We start from the raw sequence: 19119 nt of genomic DNA, 5'->3' as shown, positions 1-19119 counted from the left end.
GTATATTGATTTATAGTGTTTCAGTATTTGTTAGTTTTACCATTGATTAAAATGTCAAGAAAATAATACCAAGGTTAGAAACCATATCATCTCATATAAATGACATTTTTATTCATGGAATTTTAACAGAAATTTAAAAAGAGAAGGAAGAACTTGCCTTTATTTTCAAAAATATAAAATGACACCTAAAAGGAAGGTGGCCCATAACTTAGAGATCCTAAATACACAGCTAATATGGCATCAAATATGCTATCATATTTGGTTGTATTATATATACCAAATATATAATGTATAATACCAATATATAACACCAAATATTGTTTTCAAAAGAATTATTTTGTAATACCCAGTATGTAATATATAGGTATATGTTACTACGGAACTACTCTGATATGCGCCCTCAAGTCGCCAAATATTTTTGGCGAGAAACTTCATGCTGCCATATTACTATCTAAATTTTTTGTCTACATTTCGAACTTTTAGCCTAAAATGTCTCCAAAAACGCGGTTTTCGCACTTGCAAAAACTACATTTTGAACACTCAAATTAGCTAAAAATCCGAAACAAAAACAAAAAATTTAGATAGCAAAAACATAAAATTTCTAACCAAAAATATTTGACAAGAATTCATGTACACAGCGACATGTTTTAACTTGAAAAAACATCTACGAATGCCACAATGTAGGCAACGAACGAATCTACAAACTACGCACACCTCGCTTTAATAAATTAACATAACAACAATAAATTTCAAAGAATACCATGTATACAGCATCCTGTTTAAACTTTAAAAAAAAAAAAAAAAAAAATCTACAAATTGCACAATTTAGGCAAGGAAGGAATCTACGATCTACACACTCCTCGCTTTAATAAAATAACATAACAACAATAAATTTCAAATAATACCATGTACACAGTGTTCTGTTTCAACTTTAAAAAATATCTACGAATTGCACTGTCTAGACACTAAACAACAAAATAAACTAAAATAAATTTCAAACAATTTAAAAAAACAGCAATAATGACAGAAATTCATACTAAAGAACCAATGAACATAACATTCTACAAAATAAGAACAAGGATAAAATAAAATGCACTTATCATGAATTAATGAGTTTTCGAATAGCAGAAATATCAATTTGATACCGCCTTTAACATGCCGCCACGTAATCACTATCGTATTTACACGAAAGCCAGACATACTAGCCAGAAAATTTATACTATGGTTCACAAATAAATAATATTACAAATCCCTACTTCTATCATGCACTGCCATTAAAAATAATCTCCCAGACCCTCTTTCCACACTTCCAAATACCTACTACCCCTCAACAGGATAGCCACAATGATATTTCCTTTTGCCGAATTTCAATTCAACAACTACCATTTTATCTTTCCCTCCCATCTTCTCAGATACAGAGGCGAATCAACGAGCTCCAGTGAAAGATTTTTCAACGTCGACAGGGTTGCCATAGAACACGCAATCTTGCCAAAAACCAGCGCAAAACACATATCGCCACATTTGGTGAAATTAGGCTGTATATTAGAGTTGTACTGTTACTACTTATACTTATTTGTCTGACCATAACATCAGTCCAAGGTCCACAAAATACGATCGTGGCAAGAATTGCTAGTTTACGCATGCTGTTGGCATCATAGAAGGCACCTTACAGATGACAGTGAAATTTTGCTTAGTTCTGCCCCCAAATTTGATGGAGAGCACATGGTGTGGGGGGGGGACCGATCTGAGGGTCTCCCACCCCTCTCCCTTTCCACCAAACTACACGAGAGGAATATATTGGTATATAATATAAGGTACAATCAAAAGTCGTTAATCTGGACTCGTCGGGACTTCGGTGATTCCAGATTATAGATCATCAGTTTAAATCTCGTAAGATGGCATGCAAAAATTATAAAATTAAAAATATGAAACTGTGATTTATGAAATAAAGAACATTTATGATCTAAAGGGTATCAAAATTTACAAAAGAAGCTTAATATTTATTTGTTTACTTTATTAAACATTTCTTTCAATATAAGTTGTTTAAGTTGCTTCGTTTTATGTGATAATACTTTCTCTTTAATTCTATAAACAGACATAATTTCTTGTTCAGTTACAAAGTTCCGCTGTTCAAGTCCTATAATTGCTGTGTCGAGAATACCGACTAATTTGTCAATCGAAATTTTTTCGTTTTCAATAACCTCTGTGTCACTTTCGTCACTATCGGAAGCGAATTATAATGACAAGGAATTTGATTTAAATCATATCAAAGACGGAGTACATCGAGATGAAATACTACATTTAGTAAGGAATTATAAGCCAAATAAAATAAAAACTGCCCTGAAGATAAGGATAGTGCTGACAGATCAACTTCGAAGGCATTGCGCGCCGCGGCGTTCCACCCCTCCTGCCACAGAGCAGTGTGAAATTGATAAACAGATTTTGGAATGGTTAGAGGAACAAAGGATATGCCTTTATTCATTTTTTCCAGCAATTCCACTTTTTGTTTGATGGACATCGAAACATACTTTCGCTTTGTAGATCCTTTGGGAGCTCCAGCATCGGAAATTCTATTTGACATAATCGAAAGTTCAAGCTTACTTTTATAAAATTGCTCTAACAGTCTGCAAAAAATAATAAGCCGGATCCAATTCAAAGATTAAGGAACAACGCAATCTGCAACATTAACTGAAATAGATAATTAGATAATTTTAGTTTATACCGTTCTTTATGCATTAAACGCGCATGTGTAAACGTATTATGCGCAGCCGTAAAGATCTTACGCGCATGCGTAAACGCCTATGCGCGCGGAAAGACGCATGCGTAGAAAGTTTGTAGCTTTGAGGTTCAGATCATTCCAGATTATGAGTGTCCGAATTAACGACTTTTGACTGTATTATATTGCTGCCACATGAAGTCAGCTAGGTATGACCCAAGATACTGGCAAGCCATAACATCTTGTTTTACATTTTAGCAGCTTCCCACAGAACCCTATAGTCTTTCAATATTTTGCATGATGTGCTGGTTCCTGGATCAGCAAAGTTATAAATGCTAAGACCTTTCTTATGTTGTTTTTTGGCAATATTTTACATCTCATCTCCATATGACTTCTGCATTGGCACGTAATTTCGTTTCATGTCCCTTTTTCCAAATTTTTGTGGAGGGTAAAATATGCCTTTCTTGAAAGAATCAAACAGTTTCATTTCTACTTGAGGGTAAATTGGAAATGTCATTATTTTGATTCTAAGAAAATTATTTTCGTATAAGCAAAAGAAAACTGATTTCACTATTCTTAATATATGGTTCTGACTTTAACTTATGAGGATTAGACATGTGAGCTGAAGAAATCTCAAATACAGACTTAAAGGCCCAATCATGAAAACATTTTATTTGTTATAGGTTTATGTTTACTATGACATTTTGTGATAAATAGTTGCAAACTTGGTGATTGGGGTAAAAATATATTTACGTGTACCCCTTGGCGAAAATTGGCAGTACGTGGATACCGAGTTTGTGCAATTCTTGGACTTGTTATTTTGGCTTGCAAAAATCGCTGCTACACAAAGCCAAAATAACAAGACAAATAATTGCACAAACTCGCTATCCATGTACACATTGACTTATTTCCACTTAAAAAAAAATCAGAAAATTACACAAACTTGGCATTGCGCACTCCTATGACTTTATCCATGTACACATCAACCTATTTTCACTTTAGAAAACATCAGAGAATTGCACAAACTAGGCATTGCACACTCCCTTGACTTTGACCATGTACACATAGAACTATATTCACTTAAAAAGTCAAAGCAGCAGCCAACAAAAAAAAAAAAAAAAAAATATATATATATATATATATATATATAATCTCAATAAACTACATTTTAAATCAAACGGTGAAATAATACAAAAAAGGAAATTCATCTTTGCACTACACAAAGGAAATATCCACTTACCTTATTTAAAAACAAACAAAACAAAATTCCTTAACAGCACCTAAAAACTTCCTAAAATTATCTGAACTAGAATCTGTATGCTTTCTTCACCACATAAATCTACAAAATAAGAGTAAAAAATATCCTCTGTAGCGACGTTCGACCGTACACATTTCCGCCGTTCGACTATACGCATTTCCTTCCTTCAAACAGGACACCTAATAATGTCTACTAAGTAAACCTTCATTTACACACCAGCCAAGTAATGCTCTTTCCCCCTTTTTTCCAAATTGTACAGAAACTTCAAATTAATCTTACCACATTAGCCATTTTACTGTCTAAACCACAAAACAAGCAGTATACTTCGTAACTAATACACATCCACATTACGAATTTACCACTATCATGCAACCCATTATGTCATAATAGGGTTTCCAGAACATTCAACTACTCTAAATGAAACAACAACTTTATGTTAAACGTAGCAACTTCACGATAATACTTCTCTCTACTCTAACCAGCGATTGGTAAAACTGGTTGCCCTGTAAAACTGATGAGTAGCATGTTTTCTTTAAATAATGAATTTCTTGTACAAAACATGTTGTAACAGTAAACAAAATTTTTCAGGTTCAATTCTTTATTGGCCATTGCACATATCATTAGTTAATGGGATCCAAATATATTAAGTTTTAATTCAACTGCAAATGTTACATGCTGCCAGTATGATAAATCTTTGTTTTCTATTATCTTCGACTTTCTATGATTGTTTTCTATTATCCTTTGACATTGTCCTTATTATCCTTCTATGATAAATCTTTGTTTTCTATTATCCTTTGACAAGAATATCCTTTTGCTATTCAGTTGTTATACTCATATAGCCTGATGACTTGTCTGAAAGTTTCAGGATTAAGTTTCATTATGTAGCATTCTTTCAGTTCATTTGTAAGTTGTGTAGTAATAAGACTTGTTTTTTGTCCGATTTTCCATGGACAATCTGTTCAAAAGCTTCTTCAAGTCCTTTATCTGTGAATCTATGCCAAGAGTGCTGATAATCATCCCCTTTATCCGCTGGTTCTTTTACTATTAACTGAGCTATATCATGAAGTAATAAAGGAATTAATTGCGAGAGCCAGTTAATCTCATTTACATTCTCTTTTTAGAGTGTTTCTCAAATAGCATAAAGAATAATGAAATATCTATATTACTCGGTTCAAAATGTGGTACTAGATCTCTCAAATTAACCCATTTTTTTTTTCCTAGGTTTTTCAACTGTCAAAAGTGTGGAAGCTAAGGTAATTAGTCTCAACTACGTTCATCAGTTTTAACTTCTCCAATTCAAAAACTCGCTCACGTTCTTGTTCTGCTCTCTCGTGTTCATATTCCCATTCTCGTTTTGCTCTCTGTTGTTAACATTCCCACTCTGCTCTCTCGCGTTTACGTTCACGCTCTGGTCTCTCCTCTTCAGCTATTTCTGCTGCTTTTTTCTGCTCAGCCGCAGCCTAAATTCTCGGCACATATTCTGTTGCTGCTTCCTCTTCATAAACCTCGACATTAAGAACAGCCTGCCTAATTTCTCATATTTTATTTGCGTGAGACACGTTTGCATCAAAATCTTCTGCTAACTCTAATAGCAGAGCTTTAGTAAATTTCCTGATAAACTCACGCATTATGGAAAAATAAAGTTAAGAAAAATAACCTACCCCAAAATACAAAAACAGGTCTATTTCTCCAAAACTGAGTAATTCTCTAATAATTTTGAACATTAATTGCCTTCAAAACTCGATGATCTCTAAATATTTAACATATACATACATACAAAACATAAATCAAAAATGCTAATTTTAATTGACATGAAACTTTTTCCTGCAGTATCTAAACCCTTTTGTCCTATAACATTGGACTGATTTAAAATCTAAATTTGTCTAAAGCATTCCATTACAATACTTCAGTAATTTAAAAAGGTACTAGAACAAAAGTTAAATTCCAATCAACAGAAGTTTAACCACAAAAATAACTTTCAATAACCACAAGAAAACTTTTAATCCCCAATAACAGAGATATATCCAAAATCAATTTAGTCTCGAATAACTGGCATAACTTCTCCAAAATCACAAAAATTGTATTCACCAATTTGACGACGCCTTTGAGGTAAAAGCATATTTACTTGTACCCCTTGGAGAAAATTGGCAATTTTTGGCGGTACATGGATACCGAGTTTGTGCAATTCTTTGAATTGTTATTTTGGCTTTTGTGTAGCAGTGCAAAGACAAAACAATAAGTCGAAGAATTGCACAAACTCAGTATCTATGTACACATTGACCTATTTTCAATTAAAAAAACATCGGAGAATTGCACAAACTTGGCATTCCACACTCCCTTTACTTTGTCTATGTGCACATCGATATATTTACACTTAAAAAGTCAAAGGAGCACCCAGTTCTACAGTAGAGGCAAACAAAAAATATGTAATCTCAATAAACTACATTTTAAACCAAACAATAAAATAACATAAAAAGGGAAAACTTCTTATGCATCTAAGCACTACGCAAAGCAAATATCCACTTACCTTATTTAGAAATTTCTTCATTTTCAGTCTGTGGCACACAAAATTCCTTAACAGCATCCAAAAACTTCTTAAAATTATCTGAACTTCAAATCTGTATATCGGCATTGCCACATAAATTAACAAAAATAAGAGTAAAAAAAAATCCTCCGTAGTTCCGGACTGTCCGTAAAATGGCTACTAAGTAAACCTTCATTTACACACCAGTCAATTAATGCTCTTTTCCCCCTTTCGTTCCATTTTCAAAATTTATTAAAAATCGTGGCACACCCTAAATGCTGCCATGATTTTTAATATTACTGCTGTGATGGCCAAAACCGCTACACAAAACCCCAGTTGTGATACAGGGTGAAATGAACTTCTAACTCAAGTTCTAACAATAACATGAATTTTAATAAAATAAAAACATTAACAAGTACATATTCAGATGATGTGGGATGAAATCAGTCCCGTAATTTCAGAAAATTATTAAGAGGAAGAATGCTCTATCGCCATTAACATTACACACGAGGAGTGATAGTTCCAGCGAGCCAATATGCCCATCGCTCCAGCAGGAAAGAGTCCTCTCTCTTTCCAATTTTCTTCAGGAAAAACCTTCTACGTATATCTCCTTGTGTTACCTGCGGTGAACTACTCGGGGGGGGGGATTCTTTTCCTCATACATAACAAAGGTGTCCATATTCTGACCCTGATAAAGACTTCTTTTACCCCTTTGGTCTTTGGTCTCTTAGAGTGATGTTCAAGGCTATAACCAGATTAGCTAACAAAGGCACCTCATTTCAACAGGATTTCACCACTGATCTGAAAGAGCTTTCATTTACATTCTGAAATCATTCATCCTAGACAAAGAACCTCTATGCAAACCTTATCACAATTTCATTGATATTAATTTAATTCTGGTAACTTTGTTTTCATTGCTTGCTATCATGGCCAGTGTGTGATGCTACGTTTGGGAAACTGTCTAATGTATTTTTAGCGAAAACAGATCATTATGCATAGGAAAAACAACGGTGCAAAAAGAAATTATAGAAGGATTTCTCAGAAAAAGTAAGTGTGCAGGTTCCAGTTTATGTGTAATGCCAAGTTTGTGCAATTGTATTTTTTTTTAGCAAAAACTTATCACTGTGTACATCAGGGATGTCAAACTCATAGGTACACTTGGGCCAAACAAACAAGGTTTAACTTTAGGCGGGCCGGGGAAAAAAAAAAAAAAAAAAAAAAATCAATATTCATAGAAACGTAGATTTATTTCGAATAATACAATAATAAACATATATATATATTTATATAGAAAAGAACAAGAAAAATTTAATGTTTACGTCCTGATACTTGACATCTCTTCTCTGCTATTATCTTTCCTATTTCGGGAGAAATTTTGTTTGCAGTGAAAACTTTCAACGCTGACCCAAGGTGAGCATCATTAATACGGTTTCTAATAGGAGACTTATTACCTTTCATGACTGAAAATAACTGCTTGCACCGATAAGTGCTACCAAACATGGAAATAATTTCATATGTGAATTTTCGAGTATTTTCAAACCTGGCTGGTAAATATTTGTAAAATTCAGGCACGCCCACTTCAATGAATTTTGCTTTCAAATTTGAGTTGCATTGAATCTCGGTCACCTCCATTTGCATATGGCTGGGTACTAAGTCAATACTTATTGAAAAAGTCGAAGGGGGAAAAAAAAAAAAATTGTCTTCGAGGGAACTAAAATCATTAAACCTCATTTCAAATTCAGTTGTTAAATTTGCAAATTTTTCTGCATATTTTGGATACGAACAAGTATCATCTAAACTTGATTTGTTCATGCTGCACGTCGGGAAGTGCGTCAAATCTTCATTTTTAAGTTGTTTTTCCCAAAGAACTAGTTGACATTTGAATGCTTTAATTATGTCAAACATGTTCGTAATGATATGATCTTTTCCTTGTAACGATAAATTTAAATCGGTTAAGTGTTTGGTTATATCAACCAAGAAAGATAAATCTTGTATCCATATTGGATCGTAAAACAAACTTACGTCTTGATTTTTCATTTTTAAAAACTGACATAATTCTTCTTTCAAATCCCAGAATTGTTTGAGAATCTTGGAGCAAGGTAACCAACGTACCTCGGTATAGTAGGACAAACCCGAATATTCACTATCTAACTCACTTAAGAAAGCAGTGAATTGATGCTGATTTAAACCTTGAGATCTTATAAAATTTATAACTTTTTTATATATGACAAAACATTCTCCATATTTATTACTTTCGTACATAGAACTTCTTGATGTATAATACAACGCATATGATGAATGTTTGAACCGTGAATTTCACTAAGTTTTTTTCTTAGTAATGCTACGAAGTCCTTGTTTTTCCCGGTCATTGTGGAGCGCCATCTGTAGCTACAGAATTTAATTTTGCCAAAGGTAGATTGTATTTCTGCAGAAGTCCAAAAACACAAGTAAATATATCTTCTCCTGTGGTAGTACCAGGCATCGGTATTAGTTCCAGTAATTCCTCAAAAATGTTAAAATTCTTGTCACAAGAACGAAGAAACACTGCTAATTGAGCTTTGCCACTAATGTCCGTGCTCTCGTCACAGGCAATGGAGAAACTTTCAAAACTAGATGATTTTGCTTTGATCGGATCACTTAAATTTGCGGCTAAATCAGTAACTCTTTCTGCAACTGTATTTCGAGACAATGAAGTTGATTGAAAAGCCTTCACATTTCCAGGACAAACAATTTCTCCAGCTTTCATTAGGCATTCCTTGATGAAATCACCGTCAGTAAAAGGCTTCGAATGTTTAGCTATCAACTCGGACAAGACGTAGCTTGCATGTACCGCCACTTCACTTTCTTGCAATACTTTACTAAACATGGACTATTGCTTTTTCACTCCTAACTTGAGCTCTTTCAACTTTTCTTCTCTCATTAATCCTTCGTAATTGTTATATTTCGATTTGTGTTGTTCGTAATGACGTTTAATATTATATAACTTTGGTGCATTAATAGTATTATTTTATCTTTTATTTCACAGCAAAAATATTCTAATTCCCATTTTACTTGGAATATTCTATGTTCGTCAGCGATGTTTCGTTTAATTGTACTACCACTTGGTTTTGATATAGACATACTGAATACAAAGGGCTGGAATAAACACAGTTAACGTTAAAAAGTTAACAAAAATTTATTCTTTCCACAAGAGATAAATCAAAATGCTGAAATATTTCTTCAAAAATATTCTAACAATATCACAAAATTAAGACACAATAACACGCCGAATAAATACCAATTCAGAAGTCAAACAACAAAAATCAGCGTTAATTTACAAAATTTTCACAGGACTAGTTTCGATGGTTTTACCGAACCATCATCTTCAGCTGCAAAACCGCAAATGAACAAGATAGGAAATAATGTTTAGATAAGATAAGAAAGCCTGGACAAGAATAAGCAAGTGGCGCCATCTGTTGGCGAAACCAGAACTAAAACATAATTTCTCTAAAAGCCGAAGGCAAATTTGGATTGGAATTAGGATCGTTAACTAGAACAGAAAGATTTTTATGAATGTGAAATGCCTCTAGAAAATCCAGTTCTTCAATGGAAGATGTTTTTTGAATAATTTTGGCAGCAGAAAAATTGAAAGTGTGATTTTCGGACCAACAATGTTGAGCAACAGAAGACTTCTGTGTTTCCTTTTTTCTAACATATGCCTCATGTTCTTTGACGCGAAATTTTAAGGCTCTCTTAGTTTGGCCAATGTAAATTAAACCGCACTGGCAAGGAATCCTATAAATACCCCAGGAATTCATATCCGGAATGGGGTCCTTGAGTATAGAAGTTGGAATTTTATTGATGGGAGAGTAAACAACCCGAAAGTTAAATTTCTGCAAAATATGTGCAACTTTATAGCTAATTGATGGAAAGAAGGGAATGACAACAGAATTTTTATAATCTCCTAAAATAAGAGTGTGGCTTTTAGTGTGTTGAGATGAGAATTTTTTAACTGCTTGATTAATAATGTTGGGTGAAAAGCCCCTGTCAATAGCTATTGCTTTTAAATAGTTTAGTTCTTCATCAAGGGCTAGTTTGGAGGAGCAAACTTGAAGAGCACGGAAAACATAGGAATAAAATGAAGCTAACTTTTGTTTAGTCGGATGACATGATTTAAAGTGTGGTGGAAGGCAAACCGATGAAGGTTTACGGTAAACTGTAGTACTGAAGTTGGATGTGTTACGTGTGACCAGAATGTCGAGAAACGGAAGAGAATTGCAAGTCTCAAGTTCAAAAGTGAACTGAATAGCAGGATCAATAGAATTCATTGTTGAAAGAACTCTATTTAAATCATCTTTATTACCTTCAAACGGGGTAAAAGTATCGTCTACGTAGCAGAACCATGCCGGGAAGTTTAAAGTTTCAAATAATTTTGATTCATAATAATGCATGTAGATATCAGCCAGGATGGGACTGAGGGGGCTTCCCATGGCTAATCCCTCAGTTTGCTTGTAATATTTATTTTGGAAAACAAAATGTGTTTGTTTCAAACAGAGTTGAGTGAGAGAAATTAGCTCATCAATTTCGATGCAAGAGAAATGAAATTCGCGAAGTCTGGTTTCTAGACATCTTAATGCACCCTCCACTAGGACATTGGTGAATAATGATTTTACATCAAAAGAAACCATGAGTAAATTACGAGGAGAAATGTTTTTAACCTTTTTTACAAACTCTATTGAATTTTTTATGGTGTAAATGTTATTGTCTAATAGAGTGGAAAATCTAGAAACTAAATATTTAGCTAATGGATACGAGGCAGTACCTAAATTTGATACAATAGGGCGGAAAGGAATACCACTTTTATGAATTTTGGGAAGAGCATATAATCTGGCACAATTCGCAACAGATGGGATAAGAGAATGTTTTAAGTTGCTTGAAATGATTTGCGAAGATTTGATCGCAGTTTTTATTTTGGATAAGTCCGAAGGTGAAGGATCTTTAGGGATCGGATTATATGGTCCTTCGTTTAAGAGTTTAGTGACACCATCGATGTAAGTGTTCTTATCCATGACGACTATCTGGCCACCTTTGTCGGCCTTTGAAATGACAATATCCGGGTTAGAATGAATCTCGCGCATTGTAGCTCTTTCTCTCGCAGTTAGATTTGGTATATCAAATTTAGGTACTTCAAAGGTTTATTATTGAATTTCACATTATGAGCGATAAGATGCCTAATCATTTCTTTCTGTGAATCTGAAATTTTACTGAACTTGAAAGCTTTTTCGATAGGAGCCAAAATCTTTGGAATCGAGGGTTTACAGGTTTGTGAGAAGTTAAAATTATATTTTAGAATTCTCTCTTGTTCTTCTGAAAGACTAACATTAGAAATATTAACTATTGGCTTGATGTTTACAATGGGAAGATTTTTTGAACTACTTGGACTGGAAGACTGTAAAAGAAGTTTTTCGAATTTAACTGCAAGGGTGTTTTTATGACGGTTAACTGCATTCTCCGTTCTAGACCAAGACTTTTGTTCAAGGGCAGTGAATTTTGGATATGTTTTAGCGAGTTCCAGATGAAGCTTATAGAGTTCATGTTCAATTTTGGACAATTGTTGACGTGTATCCCTTATCACGGACCGAAGTAAGGCAAGTTTGCAATTTAACAGAATTCTTGAAACGCGAATCGAAGGTTTTTGATTAGATTTGATTTGAATAAAATTGGGGATCAATTTTTTACATTTACATTTAAGTAAAAAGTCAAGATGATTCAGGAATTTTTGCCGTTTCAGGTGTAATTTAGTGAAACGATTAACGGATGAAGGCATGATAAACAATGCAGAAAATCAAACTAAATTAACTGAGCAATAATAAAGTACACACAAAATAGCAGAAAAATCCCTCACTGAAATGAATAGAAAACAAAATGTTTGTAAGCAAAATGCATGAAATCAGACAAGCAAAGCACAATGTCCAAATGTACAAAACATAAACATAACTTGAAAATTGCAAAAATGTACTCACCGAAACTCCTACAATCACAAAATGGCGGCCACACCACGTGCAAAAAAGAAAGCAAAATGTAAGCCTGTTTGGGGCTTCTATAATTAAGACACAATAACATGCCGAAGAAATACCAATTCAGAAGTCAAACAACAAAAATCAGCGTTAATTTACAAAATTTTCACAGGACTAGTTTCGATGGTTTTACCGAACCATCATCTTCAGCTGCAAAACCGCAAATGAACAAGATAGGAAATAATGATTAGATAAGATAAGAAAGCCTGGACAAGAATAAGCAAGTGGCGCCATCTGTTGGCGAAACCAGAACTAAAACATAATTTCTCTAAAAGCCGAAGGCAAATTTGGATTGGAATTAGGATCGTTAACTAGAATAGAAAGATTTTTATGAATGTGAAATGCCATTGGAGAAAATTCCATTGGAGAACTGGATTTTCTAGAGGCATTTCACATTCATAAAAATCTTTCTGTTCTAGTTAACGATCCTAATTCCAATCCAAATTTGCCTTCGGCTTTTAGAGAAATTATGTTTTAGTTCTGGTTTTGCCAACAGATGGCGCCACTTGCTTATTCTTGTCCAGGCTTTCTTATCTTATCTAAACATTATTTCTTATCTTGTTCATTTGCGGTTTTGCAGCTGAAGATGATGGTTCGGTAAAACCATCGAAACTAGTCCTGTGAAAATTTTGTAAATTAATGCTGATTTTTGTTCTTTGACTTCTGAATTAATATTACAAAATGTCAAACGTTTAGCAAAAATCAATTCAAAACAGAGAAATTAATTCTATCTCACAGCGAAATCGTTACAAATCAATCACAGCATTAAGTAAACAAACAGTTCGCTAAAACTACAGCTACTACTGAGATGAGTTGTTTGTTCTCGGCTTTTATAAGCTTTATAATTAATTTCTCAAATATACTGGAAACATCTATAAATATCTGGATTTTTGTGGATGGCAACAGCAATTATGAGATATTTATTTATTAGGTATTAAATGCACGCGCTGTTCTATTTTTAACCTTCCAATGCAGCTGTCTTTTCAAAAATCGTCTGCGTTGCTAAGGCAACATGAAGCAAATCTAATTAGAATTCTAAATAAAAAAAAAAACTAAATAAATAAATAACTATGAAATCCGTAACAATATGAATTAAGTAATAATTAATAATAAAGCAAAGTGCATGCACCAATATATCGTACAAAACTATGATTAGAAAACTGAGACCATGAGTTCGGCCACATTCGGCTATTGGGGGATGCGTACAAGTTCTGAGTGCACGTGTCCCCCAAAAGCCGAAGGTAGCTGAACGCAAGCTACTCGCACGCATTTGTAATTTAAGTATTGTGTGTGTCAGCTCGCTGTGAGTAATCTAACAACACTGAATAAATTATTGTTAATTATTTAGCAGTAAACATTTCATTTTTTTCTTCGTCGATATGTTATTTTATTATTATATATTATTATTTGCTTATATATTGGCCGGGCCGCAAAAATACTTGTTGTGGGCCGCGAGTTTGACATCCTTGGTGTAGTGTACATGAAGAGAATAACAATGTGTTTTTTCAAATGTGCCATATCCTTATTTAACAAAAAAAAAAAAAAAAAAAAAAAAAAAAAAAAAAAATGTGCTTTAAATTGCTAAATTTTTTCTTTTGGCATATTGATAGAATATTGCTGATTAGTATCAATAGTTTGGCCATCTTTATTAAGAAAAGTCTATAAAATTACCAATTTGCACCCTATAAATAGCTTACATTTTTTCGAATTTGTATAATTATTATGCATATGTTTAGTTAAATTATAGAGAAGTACTCTCTGATTATCTGCCATATTCTGAAAAGAATCACCTGGGCAAAGGCTATGTCGCCAAAGTAGGCAACCCAGAATTTTACAAAAATGTACTTATCTGGCAACCCAGTAATGTTTGCCCTTTGAAATTGGAGTATATTTGTGATTTCTGAAAGTGTTGGATTTTTTTCAGAAATATGGCATTTTGCCTAATAGCAGAGAGTGTAGGAATGTGCATTCTATGAAGTTAATTTGTTCAATTCTCTTGATTTGTTTAAAAAGTTAAACCAGATCAACATATACATGGAGAGAATGCCGAGAATTCTGCAATCTCTGATTTTTTAAAAATTAATACAGATCACTGTGCACATGAGCAGAAGACTGAGAAAAATGAAAGTTAAGTGTTTTGTTATGAATGTTTGTTGAGTTTTAAAATTTAGTTAATTTATTGCTGTTTCACTTAATTTTGAGTGTTTTGTAATGGATGTTTCATTAATTTTGGTTTTCCATTTTTATTTCATTAATACGTTGCTATTTCTATTTTTAATTTCATTAGATCATTGCTATTTTATGTAGATTTCATTGCACCACCATTTTTTAAAATGGCTCTTATGTTTTATATCTTAGGTTGGTGGAATATTAGTTGCCAACGATTGGCAACTTTGCAGGATGGTTGGTGGTTAATCAGAGAGTATGCTTAGGTATTATACAGTTTTCTACATCGATGCAAAAAAACAATTTTTAATCCACTTCAGAGTCCATTGCTCCTCTTCCTCCTTAGTCAATGCGTATGGACCTAGATTTTCATTCTTAACCCTTTCAGGATGGGCGTCCCATATACACATTCCCTAAGAACGTCTCTTACAGCCGGGCGTCCCATCCACGCATCAGTAACGATCGCTTTCACATCCTGTGTCCATTAATTTTGAAATGAACACAGTTTTAGGTTTCTGATCTTGAGTTTGATATATTCTGCTTGACATTGGTATTTTACTCATCAGCTGTTCGAGGGTGGGGGGGGGGAGGGAAAGAGTAAACAGATGTGGGCTCTTTAAATCGCTGCGTGCTAATGAAAACATTCTCGTATCTGATTTATATCCAATTCCTTCTTTTATTTTATTTTTCCCATCTACTATGTGCAGTCTTTTAGGGTTACTGTGTGGAGTTTTTTTACGTTTTGCATTGCCTTCAGATATATTTCCGTTCCTTCTTTTTTATTTAGGAAAGCCTCACCTCCAGTATATTATGGCGGGAAGGTGCTATTTATCAGAGGAAGAATACCCTTGTGTAGTTAGTAAACCATTTACTAATGCAAATGAGAGTATTGATTCATTTTCTAAAGAGTTAAAAAGTGATACTTTTTCTTACAAAGTGATACTTCTCTGTGCTTCGAGATTTACCACACTCATTTTCATTGTAAATTTTGTTACTTCTTACTGTAATAAGTCTTTATTGTGTTCTTTTTATTAATTTTAAACTTTATTGATGGATTTTATCAATTCAAACTTTGGAATAATTTGAATAGCGCTTCCGAAAATTATTTTAGAAGATAAGCAATTTTTTAAGTGTATTTTCATGTAAAATAAAGAAAAAAATGTTTTAAGGGCTAATTTTAACATATATTACAGCTCAAGTAATAATCTAAAATGATACCAAAAATTACGATGCTAGAAGCAAAACTTTTGTTTTTCTGATTTTTGTTATAAAATTAGGCTTAGCGATGCAAAACCTCTGTCCTGTACGGTGACTGCCTTCGATTCTCTTCCGTCCCACACGAGCGTTTTAAACAAAGGTGCGCTGTTGCGAAAAGGTTAAAATATGATAACCCTATCATTAAATAATTAATAGATTGTCAGATGTAGTATTCAGATATTATATTGCATTCATATTCTAATAAATGAAAGTTATATAGTTAGAAGTAAGTAACTGTACTGTGCTATAGAAACAAACTTTGATACACTGAAGAGTGCATTAGGTTTCTTCTGTTGTGCTTTTTTCGTTTATTGTCTGATGGAAGGTTTGCTGAATTTAAATTTAAAATGAAGTGATGCCATGGTCTGTAATAGGAAAGAAAAAGAAGAAATATATACATATTAATGTGTTTAGCATTTGAATTAAATAATTCTACTTTTCTCATTGGGGAACATTTTAATGTCTAAATTGTGTAAGGAACATTAAAATAATTAAAAGATTAAAATTCCTCTATAATTAGAACATTTAAGTATATCTTCTTTCTTGTGTGTTACACAAGTTGCACTCAATTTCCATTTCTTGGGTATCATTTCATGATCCCATATTACCTGTATTAAACCATACAATTTCTTAGTAATTTCTGTTGTTTTTCAATAACTCCACCGGAATAGCATCAGGACCACTTGCTTTATTACCTTTAGCTTGTTAATTCCTTTAACAACTTTTTCTAATGCCATTCACAAATTACTAAATTCTAAATGCTACACTGACATTAATTATCTAGCATAAGAAGCAAATCAACTTTTGCAAAATTATAACTATTCGCTGGAACAGTAAGAAAGAAGCATATTTTGTATATCTAATCTGTCTACCAGACTAGCTGATAGGTGGCCCTAAAAATTGAGGAAATTTTGAAATAAAAGTCTGTTATCTGGTCAAAAAAAAAAAAAAGCTGATATAAATTCTTCCACAACAGTGAATGTTTGGTACCTAGAAACTGGAGAATTCTTTCTCATTCAGATTCCAAACAGAGAGATAGACATAACCACAGCAAAAATCGTCAACCATGTATGAGGTAGATTAATATTTAATTCAGACTATTAGGGAGTGTATAAAACAGAGGAACTGGAAAAATCAGATTCAGGCCATTTCAATGTTAACCATTAATTTTATTTTATTTAGCCAACAATAGCTGCTTATACACAAAATGTTAGACAGTGTGTTCCACTAAGAGGTGAAATGAAGAGATGAAGTGCAGCTCACCATATCTTGCCTTACCTTGCAAAGCTCATGTGGCAGAAGTCTTTGGAACGGGAAAATGCTTATGATGCCATGTTAGAAAAGCCATCATAAAAATATGACAGCCACAAACTATGTGTGAGAAGTAAACTTGAATTTGGCGATTAACATGGTGTCATTTAAATAACAAGGGCCATAATAATAAGAAGGTACTTAAATTGTATTTGCTTTATTAGGATTGCCGAATTTTAAAACTATTGATTTATATTGATGAGTTGCTGAATTTTTATTTATCATTTGCCTCAGGCTATAACACACAGGTTTCAATATATTTTATTTTCTGTGTTGATTCTTTGTATTCACTTTCCTTCTTCCTTTAGCATATTGGAGGAAGAAGGTTTGGGACAACGAACCTTTGAAAATGTTGCTACTAACTTCCACCATTCTTTCAATAAACAAGATCATTTTCGAGTTGGCTCATCTTTAGTAAGTATTTACTCTATATTTTTTTACTTTTCATGACATTTGACATATTACTCTTTCTCATAAAAATAACTGATTTCCAAAAATTAAGGAAAAATCATAAAAATAGTGATAACTCATTCAAAAATAACTTAATCCATATAAAATTTGAATATGATATCAAATAAGAATTGCTGGGTAAAACTACAGTACACAAATTTGTGGAATTGCAGTCAAAATGCATCATCTGTGAGGTGTATAAAATTATGTGTTTCAGAGCAAGCCTGTGAATTTTGCTGTGGTACTGAAATAAGAAATCTGAGATAGCCAATTTGTAACAATGACCTCCATGCATCATTTGTCCGAAGAACTGTGACAAAGAGCTGTTGGGAGAATAGGCAGGACAAAAACAGACAGAAGTGGCCAGATGGCTAAATGCGAGTCCTTGTGTGGTTCATAAACTTTGGCAACAATATCTAACTACAGATTTAGCATCCAAGAGGTTCAGCCAGAGATGGCCAACACTAAGACGAGTGCTGATGTATATTTGTTGTTCTGCGCACGAAGGTATAGTATCTTGGTTCCGACTTGACTCAGATCCTCCCTTCCTGCAGCTACTGGAAGGTTGAGGTCAGCGTCAACTATGTGTAGAACTCTTCACAAAGGAGGTTTTTATGCAAGGTGACCAGCCATTTGAGGTGGGCACGTCATCAGGTCCACTGGACAGGTGATCAGTGAAGGGCTGTTCTCTTTACAGATGAATCCAGGTTTAGCCTCCAAAGTGATAGTAGGTGTTATTTGATTTGGAGAGAACCTGGAAACTGTTATCATACATTAAACATCCATGAAAGAAATGCATATGACAGAGGCAGTGTCTGTGTTTAAGGTGGTATCTCTTTGGGTGGATGCACAGACCTCCATGTCTTTCCACATGGAACTTTGAATGCTCATGTCTATAAAGATGACATCCTAGATGCTTATGTGTGCAGTTATGCCAGAGCAAGAGGTGATAATTTCCTGCTACAGGACAACAATGCTAGACCACACAGGCATCGCATCATGGATGAATATCTTCAGCAAACAATTCAGTGCATGAAGTGGCCAGCTCAATCACCGGACCTGAATCCTATCACGCATGTTTGGGATGCTTTAGTAAGATGTATAACTGCTCCCAATACTCCTCTTCAGACCCTTGCCACACTTTCAACTGCTTTGCAAGAGAAATGGCGCTCTCTTCCTACGGAACTGATAGACTGCATAATTGATAGCATCGCTCATCATTGTATCTATTGTAGTCCCTCTAAGGGAGATCATACTCCATTTTGATGGTAATTGTCCTGTACCAAACTGACACCATAATTTTCTAGTAATTTCTTTTCATATTATTTTATACGATACTGTGTGTGCTGTATGCTGTGGGTCAATTTCATTAAGTTCTACA

The 19119-nt window shown here is 33.7% G+C and overlaps 1 protein-coding gene across 3 annotated transcripts in view; it reads left to right on the top strand.

Moving 5' to 3' along the window:
* Not11 (CCR4-NOT transcription complex subunit 11) overlaps positions 1–19119 on the top strand; it is a 115645-nt gene that overhangs the window by 3595 nt on the left and 92931 nt on the right. For 2 of the 3 annotated variants that reach the window (XM_035368101.2, XM_035368100.2), the window contains one exon: positions 17597–17702. In XM_035368101.2, coding sequence (XP_035223992.1) covers positions 17597–17702 — 106 coding nt within the window. Of the gene's footprint in view, positions 1–5195; positions 5228–17596; positions 17703–19119 lie in introns of all 3 variants that reach the window. The other variant, XM_085810973.1, reaches the window with a different exon arrangement.

This window comes from Stegodyphus dumicola, chromosome 2 (genome assembly GCF_044657685.1).
Source record: "Stegodyphus dumicola isolate Sdum_Otavi_A_Nest chromosome 2, ASM4465768v1".
Classification (NCBI taxonomy): Eukaryota; Metazoa; Arthropoda; class Arachnida; order Araneae; family Eresidae; genus Stegodyphus; species Stegodyphus dumicola.
Note: the sequence above shows the minus strand (reverse complement) of the source record. Positions and strands in the feature narration are given on the sequence as shown.